This window comes from Rana temporaria, chromosome 3 (genome assembly GCF_905171775.1).
Source record: "Rana temporaria chromosome 3, aRanTem1.1, whole genome shotgun sequence".
Taxonomy (NCBI): domain Eukaryota; kingdom Metazoa; phylum Chordata; class Amphibia; order Anura; family Ranidae; genus Rana; species Rana temporaria.
The window spans coordinates 475,317,790-475,334,930 of NC_053491.1; the positions used below are offsets into that span (position 1 = coordinate 475,317,790).

Here is a 17,141-nt window from a genome sequence, read left to right on the forward strand (position 1 = left end):
AAAACGTCACTTCATATGACCGTGTGTGGGGGGAAACGTTGCCCCGTACCTTCTGAAAAACGCGAAGAAAAACAAAAATAATATAGAATAAAGTCGGGGCATGCCTCACTTCCATGTGTCATTCCTCAAAACGTCGCCCTCCACTCCACAAAGACTAACCGTCCTGAGCAAAAAACGTCGTCCAAAAAAAAAAAAAAAAAAAAAAAAAAAAAACGTCTCCATACCCTCGTATGCCGCGTCTGCCCAGAAGCCCGCCTCAAAGTGAGCCCCAATGGAAATACGCGGCGGGCTCAACCCCGCCCCCCAAAAACACCATGAGAAAAACGATGGCGTGCAGGCAACCTCATCTCCGAAAACCGAAGTCCCAAAGAAACGTCGCCCTCTATCTCATAAAAATCACATCACACAAAGCAATAGTGTCCCTTTGGCACAGTTCTATATCTAATCTATTTTCATTTCATCCGGGAGATTCCAAAAAAAAAAAAAGGGGAGGAGAAAAGGGGGGGGGGGGGGTGGGGGAGATTCATTTCTAACCATCTCTTTATCTTAATTTCTGGAGAACCTCCAACTGGGCACTACTGTTCCCCTTACCAACCCCCCCCACCCTTCCCCCCATTCCCCCCCCCTCCACCTCCAATGTCTACCCGTCCCCTCCCCCCCCCAGGTCCCCCCGCCCACCAGCCCTTCTATAATCTTCCAAGTGTACACACAAAAAATAAATAATAAAAATAAATTAAAAATAAATAAACCAATAAATAGCTTCCACTTCTTAAATATAAAGGGAGAGAGGGGAACAGGGACAGGGACAGGGGGGGGGGAGGTGGCGCACAAATGGCCCTCCCCCTCCCCCCCCATCCCCCCCCATATCCACTCAAATTGTGATTTATCAACACTCTTTCGTGTTTACACTTTCTTTCTTTCGCCGGGAATTTTTTTTTTTTTAAAATTCAAAAGCGACGCGGGAAAGACGGGCATACTTTAACATGGTGGAGTACTTTTACACCATGTTAAAGGTGCCCTATCTTTGCGACGGAAATCTAACACTTGCGACGCCGTAACAACGGGAAAAATCTTTGTGGATCGCCGTAACTTCTAATTTGCATACCCAACGCTGGTTTAAGACGCGAACTCCCCCCAGCGGCGGCCGCGGTACTGCATCCTAAGATCCGACAGTGTAAAACAATTACACCTGTCGGATCTTCTGGCTATCTATGCGTAACTGATTCTATGAATCAGTCGCATAGATAGAAACAGAGATACGATGGCGTATCAGGAGAAACGCCGTTGTATCTCTTTGGTGAATCTGGCCCCCAGGGTTTAAATAGGAACACATTTTGATTTAGAAAAATATCCACAAATAGTGTTCAGTGACTAGACAAGCAGCTTGGTAAGACAATTGTGTAAGAGGGAGATGTAAGGGATGTTTTATCCTGAAATACTTTGTAAGCATTAGATTGTATTTTTGGAAAGACAAAAGCAACAATATTGTTCTGTGCCTAGACATTATGGGGCAGATCCACGTACATCGGCGCATTATTGCGTCGGGCGTAGCGTATCTAAGATACACTACGCCGCTGTAACTTTTTTTTTGTAATCCTCAAAGAATTTGCGCCGTAAGTTACGGCGGCGTAGTGTATCTTTGGCGGCGTAAGGGCGTGGAATTCAAATGGATGTGATGGGGGCGTGTTTTATGTAAATACGTTGTGACCCGACGTAAACAACATTTTTTTTAACGGCGCATGCGCTGTCCGTGGGGGTATCCCAGTGCACATGCTCGAAATTAAACCAGAACAAGCCAATGCTTACGACGGTGACGTCATTCTACGCAAATCCCTATTCGCAAACGACTTACGCAAACAACGTAAAAATTTCAAAATGCGAGGCGGGAACGACGGCCATACTTAACATTGAGTACGCCACCATATAGCAGGGGTAACTATACGCCGGAAAAAGCCGAACGCAAACAACGTAAAAAAATGCGCCGGCTGGAAGTACGTTCGAGGATCGCCGTAACTAGCTAATTTGCATACTCGATGCGGAAATCGAAACGCCACCTAGCAGCCCCCGAAAAAGTGCACCTGAGATCCGACAGCGTACTAAGACGTACGCCTGTCGGATCGATCCGAGATGCAGTTGTATCTTGTTTTGTAGATACAAAACAAAAATATGACGCTCAAAATTTGAAATTACGTGGCGTATCAAGAGATACGCCGGCGTAATTCTTTTGTGGATCTGCCCCTATGTATGCAACTTGGTAAGGCCTCAATGTAATAAGGGGAGATAAGGCAGGTTTTCATTAGAAATTAAGCCCAGCTGCAGAAACATTGTGTGGCACTTAAGTGAAATGATAGATGGGCCAGTTCTGGGAGGACATCATATGACATCCTCAAATTCTTGGCATGCGACTTGGTGAACAATGGTGTGTTGTGTCCCTCAGACACAGCGCATCAACAATCACATTAAAGAGCCTATGATGTAGGCTCTTTACCATGTGATAAGATGTGTCCAATCACAACTGATCAAAGTAAACAAGAAATGCCAGTTATCAGCATTCCTCTCCTCATGCTGTCAATCACAGCTGATCAAAGAGTAAACAGGCAAGCGACATTCCTGAGTGGGGACATCTGCACTAACAATGAGTTCCCTGATTATCAGTGCAGCCCTATCAGTGCACATCAGTGTTGCCCTTCAGTGCTCATCAGTGGCGCCTGTCAGTGCCCACCAGGGTTGCCATACAGTGCCCAGCAGTGATTCCTGTCAGTGCCAACCAGTTCTATCAATCAGTTTCCATCAGTGCTACCTTTTCAGTGCCCACCAGGGTTGCCATACAGTGCCCAGCAGTGATTCCTGTCAGTGCCAACCAGTTCTATCAATCAGTTTCCATCAGTGCTACCTTTTCAGTGTCCATCAGTGTTGTCTGTCAGTTCCCATCAGTGCCTCCTATTCATGCCACCTATCAGTGCCCATAAGTGCTGCCAATCATTGCCCATCAGTGCCACCTTATCAATGCTACCTCATCAGTGCTGCCTCATCATTACCTGTCAGTATAGCCTCATCAGTGCACATAAATGAAGGCAAAACATATTTATTTACAGAACTTTTTTTTTTCAAAAAAGTTGGTCTTTTTTTATTTGTTTAACAAACAATACAAATCTTAGTGGTGATTTGTTTTAAGCAACTGCATAAGTAAATTTACACTTATAATGTTTTCAGAGGTATCCATCCCTTCCCCCCCCCCTTACCCCCTCTCTCTACACCTTTTCCCACTGAACTTAACTTTCCCAGTCTGCCTACCCACTATTTGTTGGTTGTCTGATAGGAATAAGTGGCGAACCTAACACTCGCCTCGTTCTATTGTGTTATCCTCTCTTGCTGTTGACCTCGATTACAATGAGCATGGAACTTGCTATGTTTAGATTGGTCAACATGGTACAGGCTTCCCTACTGTTTTTATGGGAATGATTGTATGTTTCTGTGTTTTATTTCTGTTCATATCTTGAAAAAAAAAATCAATAAAAATTATTGTGAAAAAAAAAAAAAAATCTTAGTGGTGACTAAATACCACCAAAAGAAAGCTCTATTTGTCTCAAAAAAAGATAAATGATTTTTGGTGACAGCGTTGCATGACCGCGCAATTATCATTCAAATTGCAACAGCACTGAAAGCTGAAAATTGGTCTGGGCAGGAAGGGGGTGAAAGTGTCTTGTAGGCAAGAGGTTAAAGTAATGGAATGAGCCAGGAGAGTTGACAGGAGCTGGTAATATACGGCACTATAATGGGGAAGTTTGATTCTGAGCATGTGCGGCTTTCTAAGCATACACACGAACGTGTTTCTCGTCGAAAACCAGCCCGACGAGGAACACGACGAGGAAATTGAGACTCCCGACGAGGAAATAGAGAACTTGTTCTCTTTTTTTCTCATCGAGTTCCACGACAGTTTTCTCAATGAAAAACATACACACAACCGTTTTCCTAGGTAAAAAAGCTCTGCCACCAAGTTTCTTGATGGATTCTGTCGAGGAAAATGGTCGTGTGTACGAGGCCTCAGTCTTGGATGTAATAAAAAAATCAGGTGTTGCCTGTGAGTGCTTCCTGCATTTGGGCCTGGCTGCCATAGTTTAGGTTGAATATATTTTTTAATAACAATTATTTAGAAGTTACAAAAGTAGTATAAAAAGAAAAACATATTCAAATTCACATAGAAATTGTGAATGCAACTTGACATTGCTCACACAAGAACAGTTGTCACTCAACTTTGACAGACAAAGGCACATAAAGCAATATCAATTACTGATCTGGAAATAGTGATGTCTTCTAATAGCCACCCAGATCTAAGACAAGAGGTGTTGATAATGTCTTTACCATCAAGACAGGTATAAATAATCAATGCAATGTCAAGGTATTAATAATCAGGTAAAAATAAGCAATGCAATGTCAAGTGATACAGGATAAAGAATACATAATAATACTCAGATGAAAAATAAAGAGAGAGAGGGGGGAAACAGAAGAAGAGGAAAAAAGAAGAAAGGCAGAAGAGGGAGAGAAAAGTATAAAAGTAATATCACAAAATGGCCAGGGGGTATTGCTTGCGTTTTCCCAAGTATCCAGCTTTTTAGATTGCACTTCCTCTATCAGCATAGTGTCGTTGATCGTGTCCACCGAGACGGACAAAGGTAGAGTGGGTGTGCTTTTCCAAAATCTGGAAATAAGCTGTCTAAAGGAAAAATCTTAAAAAGCTTGATTTCTGAGGTCTGACTGAGCCCGGTAAAATAGATAATAGAGCTATAGTGGGGAAAGGAATGACAGACTCATCATAGACATCTATGTATATCTGAAAGATCATTGACCGAAACAGACGGATACAGTCACAATCATTGTCAAAAAGAGAAAGGAACATACCTAAACATCCTGTCACAATCCCAGCAGATGTTCAAGTATGTTCCTCTCTTTGTGACAACGCCAGCTGTCTGAAAATGTAGGGAAAATTTGTTTAATAGAAAGACTGCCATAGTTTAAAATAACTCCTAAAAGTGTCACTGAGAAAGACGCCTTATCAGCAGGGATTCTGACAGTTCTTACATATTGCCTACTTAATGTTACCCCACTTTAGGCTTTTTCTGCCATGGTGGCAGTAGATCAGCCATTTTATCTTTTTTTTTTTTTTTTTTTTATATAAATTTCTGTTTATTAAAGGTTTTATGCACATACAACAAAAAAGAAAAGCAAAAAATAACATACCTTGGCACATCGCCATGGTTAATTGTCGGCCAACATGACCGGGAACATAAAAACTGTGCCATCGCAGATGGCGTATTTACAACAAACCCCCCCCCCCCCCTACTCAGTTCCCTTCCCCCACCAGCCTTAACCTGGGACAACTTCAGCAGAAATAGTCCCCTCTGTGGCATGTCACAAACAGCATGCCCGAAACACCTGGAATAAGTCCTCTGGCCAGCTTATATACATACTTATTTATAAATTAGCCATCTGTCCCTTACCCAACCATGTGGTCTGATTCATACCAGGCCCTCCACACCTTCTCGAATTTCCCGACACATCCCCGTGATAGGTACGTTGCTTTATAGTAGGGTAGCATAGCGTTCACCAAACCTTTCCAAAAAGCAATTTCAGGGGCCCCTGAATTCCTCCATTTGAACAAAATGGCTTTCTTCCCATAAAACAGTAAGATACTCAGTAATGTTCTGTGAGCCCTAGACGGTACCACCTCTTCCCCCAGACCCAGTAAACAGACACTAATTTCCCGTGGGACCGGAACCCCCAGCACCTCTGCAATACAGGCCGTGACCCCAGTCCAGAACTGTTGGATCTGGGGGCACGTCCAGAACACATGTTGCGCGTCAGCAGGGGAAAAAGTACACCTCCAGCACTCGGCCGGCACCGATGGGTATATCGGTGCTAATCTGGCTGGGGTATAATATATTCTATGTAAAAATTTAAACTGGATTAGCCTGTCCCTTGCTGCCACTAAGTATTTGAATGGACAGTCCCACATTTCCTCCCATTCCTCCCCCTGTACTCCCGGAACCTCCGCCCCCCAGCTCTCTCTGCACTTGAGTAACGCTTTGGGGCTTGCTTTAAACAGTTCTTTGTAGGTTACTGACAAAGTCTTAGGCAGGTCCTCCGTCATCAGTAAGTCTTCCAACCTAGAAGGGAAAGATTCAACCTTCTGAGATCCGAATTGTGACTGATATACATGTCTCAGGCTTAGATAGCGAAAGAACTGCGAGTTCGGAAGGTCGTATTTGGCTTTCAGTTGATCAAATGTTAGCAGTTCCCCGTCCCGAGTAACATCCTTGAGTAGTTTAACCCCCTTAGACGCCCACCCGGGTGCATCATCCAGTTTGTAAAAGTGATGAAGTTTAGGGTTCATCCACAGCGGTGTTGAGGGGGAAACCCCTTTATAGCTTGGAGAGGCCAATTTCTCTACCTCTTCCCAGGCCTTGATCGTAGCTTTCATGGAATGTGTAAGAGGAAGGTGCCTGCCCATACCCCTATGGATGGCCAACCGTAGAGACTCGTATGATCCGAGATGAGCAGCCTCGAGCACCGTGGCTGAATCTCCCGCATCTGAGCTCAACCATCTGTGAACAAACACCAACTGACCTGCCAAATAATACTTGCACCAGTCTGGAAGCGCCAATCCGCCCTGACCCCATGGTTCTTGTAAGACTTTCAACCCCACCCTAGGCATTTTTGGAGCCCAGAGAAACAAGCTAGTAAGACTATCAAGTTTCCGAAAGAAGTATTTGCCACTTCTACATTTTCTCTGGGTTTGTTTTTTGTATTCTTAAAGGTTCTACTTGATTTGAGATGGCACACTTAGCTATAATTCGATTTTGATTTAATTGATGGGGAGGGAGGGTGGATATTCTCGCACTTCAAAGGAGGGTGAGAGGCAAATGAGTGTAAGAATGGGAGTATGGCTGCGGGTAGATGGGAGAGGTGAGGCCACAGGTGTAGCCCCATGGGGGAGCCCAGGTGGGCAGGGGGGGAGGGGAGAGGGAGGGGGGGTTGGGGGAGAGGGAGGGGGGTTTGGGGGGGACGAAGGTGGGAGGGAGGTCCGAGAGAGGGAGGTACCTTAATTAATACAGGAAAGGGGAGGAGCTTTAGTCCGGATGGGTGTCTGGAGGGGGAGGAGAGGGGGAGACCAGAAGAGGCGGCTTTTTTTTTCTACCATCTTTACTTTTGTATGGTACTGCTACTCTTTATAATTGCTTGTTTCTCTATAGTCTATGGCTTGGAGAATTAGATCATGGAACGTACGTGGATTGGGGGACCCTATTAAGAAAGCCTTGGTACTAGCATCAATCGAAGGTAGGGGGCCAGGGATACTCTGCCTACAGGAGACACACTTAACTAAAGATACAATGGCCCAGTTGGGCTCACGGAAATTTCCATTCCGCTATCATTCAGTTCATTCCTCTTATTCAAGGGGGGTGAGCATAATGGTGGGAAGGGATGTGCCATTTACCTGCGAGAAAAGCTGGATCGACGATCAAGGTCGGTACATATTTTTGGCCTGCTCTATTGGGAATAGACCATTTGTACTAGCCAATATTTATATCCCCCCTCCCTTTAAATTTGACATCCTACAGAGGTTGGTCGAATTTATGCTGGATAAAACCGATACCCCCCTGATTGTGGTAGGCGATTATAACGAAGTTCTAGATAGAGCCTATGATAGATTTCCCCTGACACACGAACTAAAGCTAGAACAAGTGAGCCGATTGACCCATTTCCTAGACGAGACAGGACTAATGGACATCTGGCGCACTCGCCATCCTGGTATCCGACAGTACTCTTGTCTTTCTAGCTCCTATTCTACGTTGTCGAGAATCGATATGGCCCTGGGCAATGAGCTGGTACTAGATCTAGTGGAGAGGGTAGAGTATGGGCCAAGGGGGGTCTCAGACCACTCACCATTGGAGTTAATTATTAGGACAAACATGAGAACTTTTCCAAGAGAATGGAAAATTAGCCCATACTGGCTTGAGCTGCTGGGCGAACCACGGGAACTTCTTAATAGTCTGAATGAATATGTGCAAATAAATACAGGCTCGGCAAAGCCCGGAGTGGTCTGGGACTCGCTGAAGGCCTATTTAAGGGGCTTGTTGATCCAGAGCGTGGCCAGAGTACGCAGGGAGTCCAGGGCATGGGAAGAGGATCTAAGGAGTGAAGCGATGGTAGCCAAACAACGATTTATCGAGGCCCCGTCTCTAAACACCCAAAAAGAGTGGCGGGATAGACAAGAGGTTTATAGAATGGCCACTATGAGAAAAGCACAGAATCATCAAATATTCCAGAGACAAACCCAATTTGGGGAAGGGGAGAAAGTTGGACGATTGCTGTCCATGCTGATACAGGCCAACTCTCCCTCCTCCAATATTGTGGCAATTAGGGCCCCTGCAGGGGAGATTTGCACTGATGGTAGGGAGATAAGACATATATTCTATGATTTCTATAAATCTCCCTATAAGTCTAAGGGAGGAAGTGAGGGAATGGAGTCCTTTTTTCGGGGAATTCCGGTTCCAACTCTGTCAGATAATGATAGAGAGAAATTGGAGTCCCCTGTTACATTGGAGGAACTCCGGCTGGTGATGGAGGGGATGTCTAACCACAAATCACCTGGCCCTGATGGGCTCCCAATAGAGATATATAAGCGATTTGGTGCAATCTTGCTACCAGAACTGCTTCAGACATTGAAAAGTGTGCTTTTGGAGGGAAAGCTCCCTCCTTCTATGATGTAGGCAACGGTTGTGGTAATCTATAAGGAGGGAAAAGACAAATTAGACCCTTCCTCTTATCGCCCAATTTCATTGCTTTGCACAGATGCAAAAATCCTTGCCAAGGTTTTGGCAAATCGCTTAAAAGGGTGTATTGAGAGTCTTATCCACTCTGACCAATCAGGGTTTATCCCGAACAGGTCAACCAGCATAAATATCAGAAGGGCCTTCCTAAATATCCAGATCCCCACTGACATCGAGCGGCCTAGAGCACTGTTGGCTTTGGACGCCGCTAAAGCGTTTGACAGTATTGAATGGCCATACTTATGGAAGGTATTGGAAAGCTTCGGATTTGGTCCAATATTTACCAAGTGGGTCAAACTCCTATACAACGAACCAATAGCAAAAATAAAAATTAACGGTGATGCCTCAGATACATTTAAACTTGAGAGGGGAATGAGACAGGGGTGTCCCCTCTCCCCACTCCTGTTTGCATTGGCTATGGAACCTCTTGCTATTAAAGCTAGACTAAACAAAGACATACTGGGGTTTAGAAGGGGTTCGGAGGAAGACAAGATATCGCTTTATGCGGACGATGTCTTGTTTTTCTTAGGAGATGTGGATAGTTCGTTGGCTCCAGTGGTTCGAATGGTTAGGGAATTTGGAAGGTTCTCGGGACTAATTGTCAATTGGGATAAATCAGCTCTACTTCCGATAGATCCAATGTCCGAACAGACAATTGCCGAGATACCCCAGCTGAGAATTACTACAAAACTGAAGTACCTAGGGGTCTGGATTACTAGGGAGGCTAAGGAGTATACCAGTAACAACATAGCTCCACTTTTGTTAAAACTGAAATTAAAAAAAGACATTTGGAACTGTCTCCCCCTCTCTGTAGCTGGGAGATGCAACCTGATAAAAATGATCTGGCTCCCCCAGATATTATATGTGTTACACAACTCTCCAATTTGGCTGAACCAACTATGGTTTAAACGGATTGAAACATTATTTAGGGAGTTAATGTGGAAGGGAGGCCAGTCCAGAATTAGATTGCATACGATGCAGCTCCCGGTGAAGGAAGGGGGGATGGCGGTTCCACACCCAAGATCATATTTTCTGGCGTCTCAGCTACAGCAGTTAGCGGACTGTGGCAATCTAAATTTGGGCAATAACTGCTTTAGGCTATTGCTATCAAGAGCCCCACACAAAATTTTAATAGAAGCCCTGGAGGCAAACTCATTTGTCCATCAATGCCTGACTATAAAGCTAATTAACAAAGTGTGGCAGACCACGAAAGCTTTATTGGGCTATATTGGGATAACTGAATTTGCTCCCCTATCGCATAATAAGAACTTAATGGAACTTAAAGATCTAGAAATCCCCAAAATTTGGGAGATCCAGGGAATAACACGGGTACTACATATGTATGAGGGCAACCTTATCAAAACGTTTTCAAAACTGAGAGAAGAATTTGATGTACCTAACAAAACTTTTTTTAATTACTTACAGATTAGACATGCCCTCCAGACCCAGTTTAAGTCTTATCCAATGGTTAGGACACATATCCCTGTGCTTCTTAAGACAATCCATACAAATATAACGAAAGGCCAAATCTCGGTACTATACGACAAAATCGGCACTAAAACTATAAGTCAAAGTGGGGCTTTTAAGAGCCGAGAAGGATGGGAAAAAGACATCGGGTCACTAACCTCGGAGCAATGGAATGATATTTTACATAGAGGGACATTGGTGTCAATCGCCCCAGCACAGAGATTGTCCCATTTATTTCTACTGCACCGGGTCTACCATACCCCTAAAAAAATGTTTCTTCTAGGTTGGAACCAGAGTGATGAATGCCCCAGGTGCAAGACACCGGGGGATCTTATTCATATGTTCTGGAGATGTCCCAAGCTCTTTAGATACTGGATAGAAGTGATAAATAGGATTAATAAAATCTTTAAAACTTCTTTAGAGCCAGAGGTTAGAACCTGCTTGTTAGGAGGTATGGAAGACCACAGAATCCCTCCAGGAGCAATGGAAAGTGTACTTAGGTGCTTATTCCAAGCCCGGAAGTTAATAGCTCAGAGATGGCAAGCGCATGCTCCTCCATCTGTGGAGAACTGGGTCGAAACTATCAATGCACTGGTATGGTGTGAGAGGGTGGCCTTTGTTAAGCAGGGAAATTATGGTAGATTTAGAAGAGTGTGGGGACCTTGGCTAAGAGAAATGGGATTCCCCCTGGATAGATAACTTCTATAGGGGGTCTTAAAATCCTCTCACCCCAATGGGTGTCAAAGATTCTCTATAGCCATGGACTGTTGTTGAAGAAAAGCAAGGTCTCCCCATTCTCCTTTGCTCTTGGCTTGCTTATTTGCAGCGCCCTTCGGGCTCTCTCTCTCCTCTTCTCCTTTTAATTTATCTCGCTTCGTCTGATTAATGGACAATTCAGACAATGATATCTCCTCCTAGGTTTATCTCTTTTTCTTTTTCCTCTTTTTCTTTTTTTCCTGTAATTTTCCATAATGATAATTGGGGGCCGGACGGGGGGGGGGGGGGGGGGGGGGAGGAGGGAGGGAAGACACGAAACTAGCTGATGGACAAATTATATTATTGCTGTATACATGTATATAGTGTATTAGATAACGTGTATTATCTGCATGTAACTTGATCCCTTTTTTTTCTTACAAAAAGAAAATGGAAAAAAATAAAGAGAAATTAAGTAAAAAAAGTTTCCGAAAGAAGGACTTTGGTATCCAAACCGGAGCGTTCCTCAGAAAGTATAGAATAACCGGGAGGATTTTCATTTTCAAGAGGTTAATCCTACCAATCAGTGATAAGGGAAGTTTTTGCCAAACCAGTGCTTTTTGCTTAAAGAACGTCAAAAGTGGTAGCAAGTTGAGGGACATGTAGTCCATCACACTTGCTGTAACCTTCACCCCCAGATAGGTTATTTGCGTGACCCATTGAAGAGGCAGGTCGGATTCGCTTTTGCCCTAGCCCCCTCATCTACAGGCAGTATGGATGACTTCCCCCAATTGACTTTCAGGCCAGAGAATTTAGTGAACCTGTCCATTATATCCAAAGCAGCGTTCAAGGAATCCACGAGATCCCTTAAAAACAGAAGAAGATCATCAGCATATAATGCCAGTCCCTCATCTATACTCCCCACCCTGATGGCTTTCACCTCCTCCGACGCTCTCAGAGCCACTGCCAGGGGCTCCATCATAAGGGCAAATAAAAAGGGCGATAGGGGGCAACCCTGTCTCGTACCCCTCCCTATCATGAAAAAATCAGAAGTAGCCCCTCCCATGCGAATGGCCGTCCTAGGAGCACTGTAAAGCAAATTGATCCACTGTCTAAATGCCTGGCCAAAACCCATTGACTCCAGGACTGTATGCATAAAATGCCAGTCCACCGAGTCAAAGGGCTTTTCTATATCGATAGAAACTATTATCCTACAGGACGAGTCCAAGTTGGGGAGCTGTAGTTGCGTAAAAAGTCTCCTTAGATTTGTGTCTGTGGACTTACCCGGCATAAATCCCGTTTGATCCACATCCACTAGGGATGATATAACCTGAGCTAGCCTCTTTGCTAGGACTTTAGTCAGAATTTTGAGATCCATATTAAGAAGGGCAATAGGTCTGTAAGACGAACATTCCAGGGGGTCCTTACCCGGCTTAGGTAACAGGATAATATATGCATCTAGCATAGACGCAGGGAGTATCTTGTGTTCCAAGCAACAGGCAAACAAGGTCGTTAGCCTGGGGGCTAATTGTTCCGCGTACAATTTGTAAAAGTCCGCCGGGAAACCATCCGGCCCTGGCGCTTTATTAGGTGGAAAATCAAAAATTGCCGCCTCTACCTCCTTTTTGGTAATTTTCGCGTCTAAGGTCAAACTTTCTTCTACAGTAAGTTTGGGGAGAGTCAGGCTACCCATTAAGTTTCTCAGTTCCTCATGGTCATACAGCGGAATAGGAGCGTATAGGGCAGAAAAATATGTCTGAAACTCATTCATCACTGCAGTGGGGTCCCTAACCAGGTCACCCGCTGACCCCCTTATCACTGTGATATGTTCAATATGGTTTTGATCCGCTACCAACCTGGCCAGTAATTTGCCATTTTTATCTCCTTCCGAAAATAACGAGTTCGCCCTGTGGTTAGCTTTGGTATGTGCTAGGTCGTTGTACTGTAAGGAAAGCCTGCGCCTAGCTTCTAGCAGGGCAGTATACGTGTCATCAGTCTTGGCTGTGGCATGGACAGACGCACATTCGCGCTCCCTTTCTTGTAACCCCAGAACTTCAGCGTTTTGGTCTACTCTTACTCTCTTAATAGCCGTAATAGATTCTCCTCTAATTACCGCCTTGAAGGCGTCCCAGACCACTGGCGGGTCCGCCGAATCCACATTCAGGGCCCAGTAACTATCAACCAACTCAAGCAAATGTGTAGAGACCTGTTCTTCTTGTAACCAGCCCGGGGACAACCTCCAACTCCTCGCCCCCCCACTTGACGAAAAAAGCAAGGAGACAGCTAGCGGATTATGATCTGATAGACCCCCGGCCAAATATTCCGCCCCCCTCACATAAGACATCATAGCCTGGTTCCCAAATGCTAAATCAATCCTAGCCGAGGAGCGATGTGTCTGTGAAAGATGGGAAAAACAAACCGTGGTCGGGTACTTAGCTCTCCATATGTCAGTTAAACCTGCCATGGAAACCCATGCCGTCAGGTCTTGGGACCCACTTCGCTCAGGGTTTGAGGAGTCTATCTCCGCCATTGTGGCATTGAAATCCCCCATAATCAGGAGCGGCAGATGAGTATGTGGCGCCAACTTAACATAGAGATCATACAATAATTGTACATTAAAAGGAGGTGGTATATACACAGTTACAAGTAGCATTTTGCGGTTACCCATGTCCAAAACCACTGCCGCATATCGTCCTCCCGGATCAGTTATCACCTGATGTATCGTGCAAGGAAGTGTCCTACTAATGAGAATAGACACCCCCCTGGCAAATGTGGAGTACGTGGCATGAAATCTTCCAATACCACCTCTACGCTGATGACACTCAAATCTATTTCTCTACCCCTCAACTCACTCCTTCATTTTCCTCACGCATCACTAATTTACTATCAGATATATCACTTTGGATGTCACGTCATTTCCTTAAACTCAACCTATCCAAAACCAAACTTATCATTTTCCCTCCCCCACGTGCCTCTTCCCCTGACCTCTCTGTCAAAATTGATGGCACAACTATCAGCCCATCCCCACATGCCAAGGTCCTAGGAGTAGTCCTGGACTCTGAACTCTCCTTTAAGCCTCACGTTCAATCACTGTCCAAATCTTGCCGCCTCAATCTCCGCAACATCTCCAAAATACGCCCCTTTCTAACCAATGACGCCATAAAGCTCTTAATTCACTCCCTGGTCATCTCTCGCCTTGATTACTGCAATTCCCTTCTCATTGGCTTACCGCTGCACACTCTAACCCCCCTTCAATCCATCATGAATGCTGCGGCCAGACTTATCCACCTTACCAACCGCTCTGTCTCTGCTACTCCTCTCTGTCAATCCCTCCACTGGCTTCCGCTCGCCCAACGAATTAAATTCAAAATACTAACTACGACCTACAAAGCCATCCACAATTCTGCCCCCAGCTACATCACTGACCTAGTCTCCAAATACCAACCTAATCGCTCTCTTCGTTCTTCTCAAGACCTCCTGCTCTCTAGCTCTCTCATCACCTCTTCCCATGCTCGTCTACAGGACTTTTCCAGAGCCTCTCCAAGCCTATGAAACTCCTTACCCCAAACTATCCGTCTATCTCTTTCTCTTTCAGCTTTTCGAGGATCCCTGAAAACCCTCCTCTTCAGAGAAGCCTATCCTACCCACATCTAACAACTGTATTTTAACTTTGCCCACCTGATCACCCCCCACATCTACTACCCTCTGTTCCACTTCACCCTCCCTTCTAGATTGTAAGCTCTAACGAGCAGGGCCCTCTGATCATTCCTGTATTAAATTTTATTGTAACTATAATGTCTTCCCTGATGTTGTAAAGCGCTGCGTAAACTGTTGGCGCTATATAAATCCTGTATAATAATAATAATAATAATAATGAAATGCCTTTTGTATCCAATGTTTGCGTAGAGCCAAAATTCTACTACCCTCCAGGTGAGTTTTCTGGAGGAGGACCACATGCGTCTTAACTGACTTCAGATACTGGAACATTGAGGCCCTTTTAAATTTACTATTTAAACCTCGGATGTTCCAGGACACCACCTTAATCACATTAGCCATAATCAATCTTACCAAATAATCCCCAGGTGCTTCTGACACATGCCCAGGAATTTAATGCAGAATACCATACCATACCCTGAGAAAAGGCCCATAGTGGTCGAGGACCGAGAACTGAGTAGCAAGCAACAACCATGAACAACCCCCCTCCCCCCAACCCAAACATCCCACCCCCCCGCCATTATACCAGATCTCAAAAATAAAAAATAATACTAACAAAAGAAAAAGTGAACCATGAAGCAAAAAGGCTTCAAAAAAACTCCCCTTCATCTGGTATGCAGCTTCAACCCAAAAACAATGCAAACACCCAAAAATTTGATGTTTCTGAAAGGTCCTCCGAACAGTCACATGTCCAGCAGTAAAAACCAAAAAAAGGAGAAAGAAAAAAAAACTCTACTTTAGCCCGAAAGAGCTCCGCTAAAACATCTTCAATGTGGAGCCAACAGTCAGGACCTAATACCTCGTGGAGGGAAGAACAGTACACCCCCGCCATCTAGTGGCGTCAGGCTGATAGTGCACATAGGACACATGTTAATAATAAATGTATTTATTCAGCAGCCATCTTGAGCAATCTGACTTCCCCATGCACTGTTCAGGAAAACTGGTAAAAAGGGAAGAGCAACAGGAGCAGAAGAATAGAGAAAACCCTCTATATCATAAAAATAAAAATATAAATATGTCTCCCAGCATCAGGTAACAGGAAAAAACAAAAAAAAACAAAACAAAAAGGGAGAGAACTGTGCTGCACTGCGATGCAAACGTAATAAAATAGGATGCACAGAAAAAAGTAATAGGCTTCTTGGCCCTGCCACCCAAAAATAAACACTGTGGCCAGGTACAGTGCAGCTAGCCTATAGCACTGACGAGCCCAGGAATAAAACAATACTCATCTTGCATCGATTCTTCCTCATGGGTTCCTATCCAGCCATTCACATGCAGCGTGTGGGTTGTCAAAAAATTTCACAGAACCTTGATGTTGAACCCGCAGTTTGCTAGGATAAAGCATGCTGTACTGTATGTTTTTCTCTCGCAGTCGTTTCCTGACATCATTAAAGGAACGCCGTCTTCTCTGTGTTTCAGCCGAGAAATCAGGGAAAAGCATTACTTTAGCATTTTCATACTTCAGGTCTTGGGCCTTCCTGGATGCAGTCAGGATCATATCCCTGTCTCTGTAATTAAGGAATCTCACCAGAAAGGGACGTGGGTATTCACCAGGGGGTCTCCTTCCCATAGGCACCCTATGCGCCCGTTCCACCACATATGTTGGTAGTCTCTCACCCAGATTCAGGAGTTGTTTGAAAAACATTTCTGCAAAGGTGGTAGATTGTGGGCCTTCCGCCCCCTCTGGGAGCCCCACCACGCGAACATTATTTCTCCTTTGCCTGTCTTCGGCGTCATCTGCGCGGTCTTGTAAAAGCCTCACCACGGCCTGCAGCTCTGCTAGCTGATTCCCCTGGGATTGAGTCTCATCTTCCACCGTAGAGATCCTGCTGTCAGCCTATGTCAGCCTCCCCCTGATTTTGTCTAGGTCATGTCTGATTAGGGTGCATTCTGTGGCAAGGTGATCAATGCTTACCATGACCACAGCCTTGCTAGCACTGATCGCCTCCAGGATCGGCCGAGTGATCGCCTCCTGAGCCGGATCCTGGACCGGAGGAACAGGCTGGGGGTCTTCCGCCTGGAAAAGCAGTTCAGGAGCCTCCATCTGAGCCGACTTGCTCCCAGGCTTCTTGGCGCTTCCAGCTACAGCAGGCGGATGCAAGATGGCGGCGGGCGAGGCCTCGTCCGCGCCACGTGAGGAGCGAGTCTGACGCTGGCTCTTTGGGGTCTGGTGGCCGTGCTTCGCTGCTCCCCTTCTCATGTCCACACGTTCCCCCACAAGGATCAGGGGTATAGTCCCCGAAAACCGGGCTCGAATCTCCCCAAAAACAGATAGAAGGGCAGGAGTAATGCGGAGCTCTCACAGAGCACGTCCTGCCTTGCTCACATCCGGACACGCCCCAAGTTTAGACGAATTTATCAGCCATTTTATCTTCAAATTTGGGGATACAATACACCCAACAGGATGACCACCCAATAGCGGTCCCTCTCCTTCATGCC

General features: G+C 45.2%; 1 protein-coding gene across 1 annotated transcript in view; it reads left to right on the forward strand.

Moving 5' to 3' along the window:
- LOC120930706 (olfactory receptor 1468-like) overlaps positions 1-7,270 on the forward strand; it is a 32,457-nt gene extending 25,187 nt beyond the window's left edge. The window contains exon 5 of the mRNA XM_040341881.1: positions 7,251-7,270. Within this exon, the coding sequence (XP_040197815.1) occupies positions 7,251-7,270 (20 nt within the window). The remainder of the gene's footprint in view (positions 1-7,250) is intronic.
- The last annotated feature ends 9,871 nt before the right edge of the window (positions 7,271-17,141 follow it).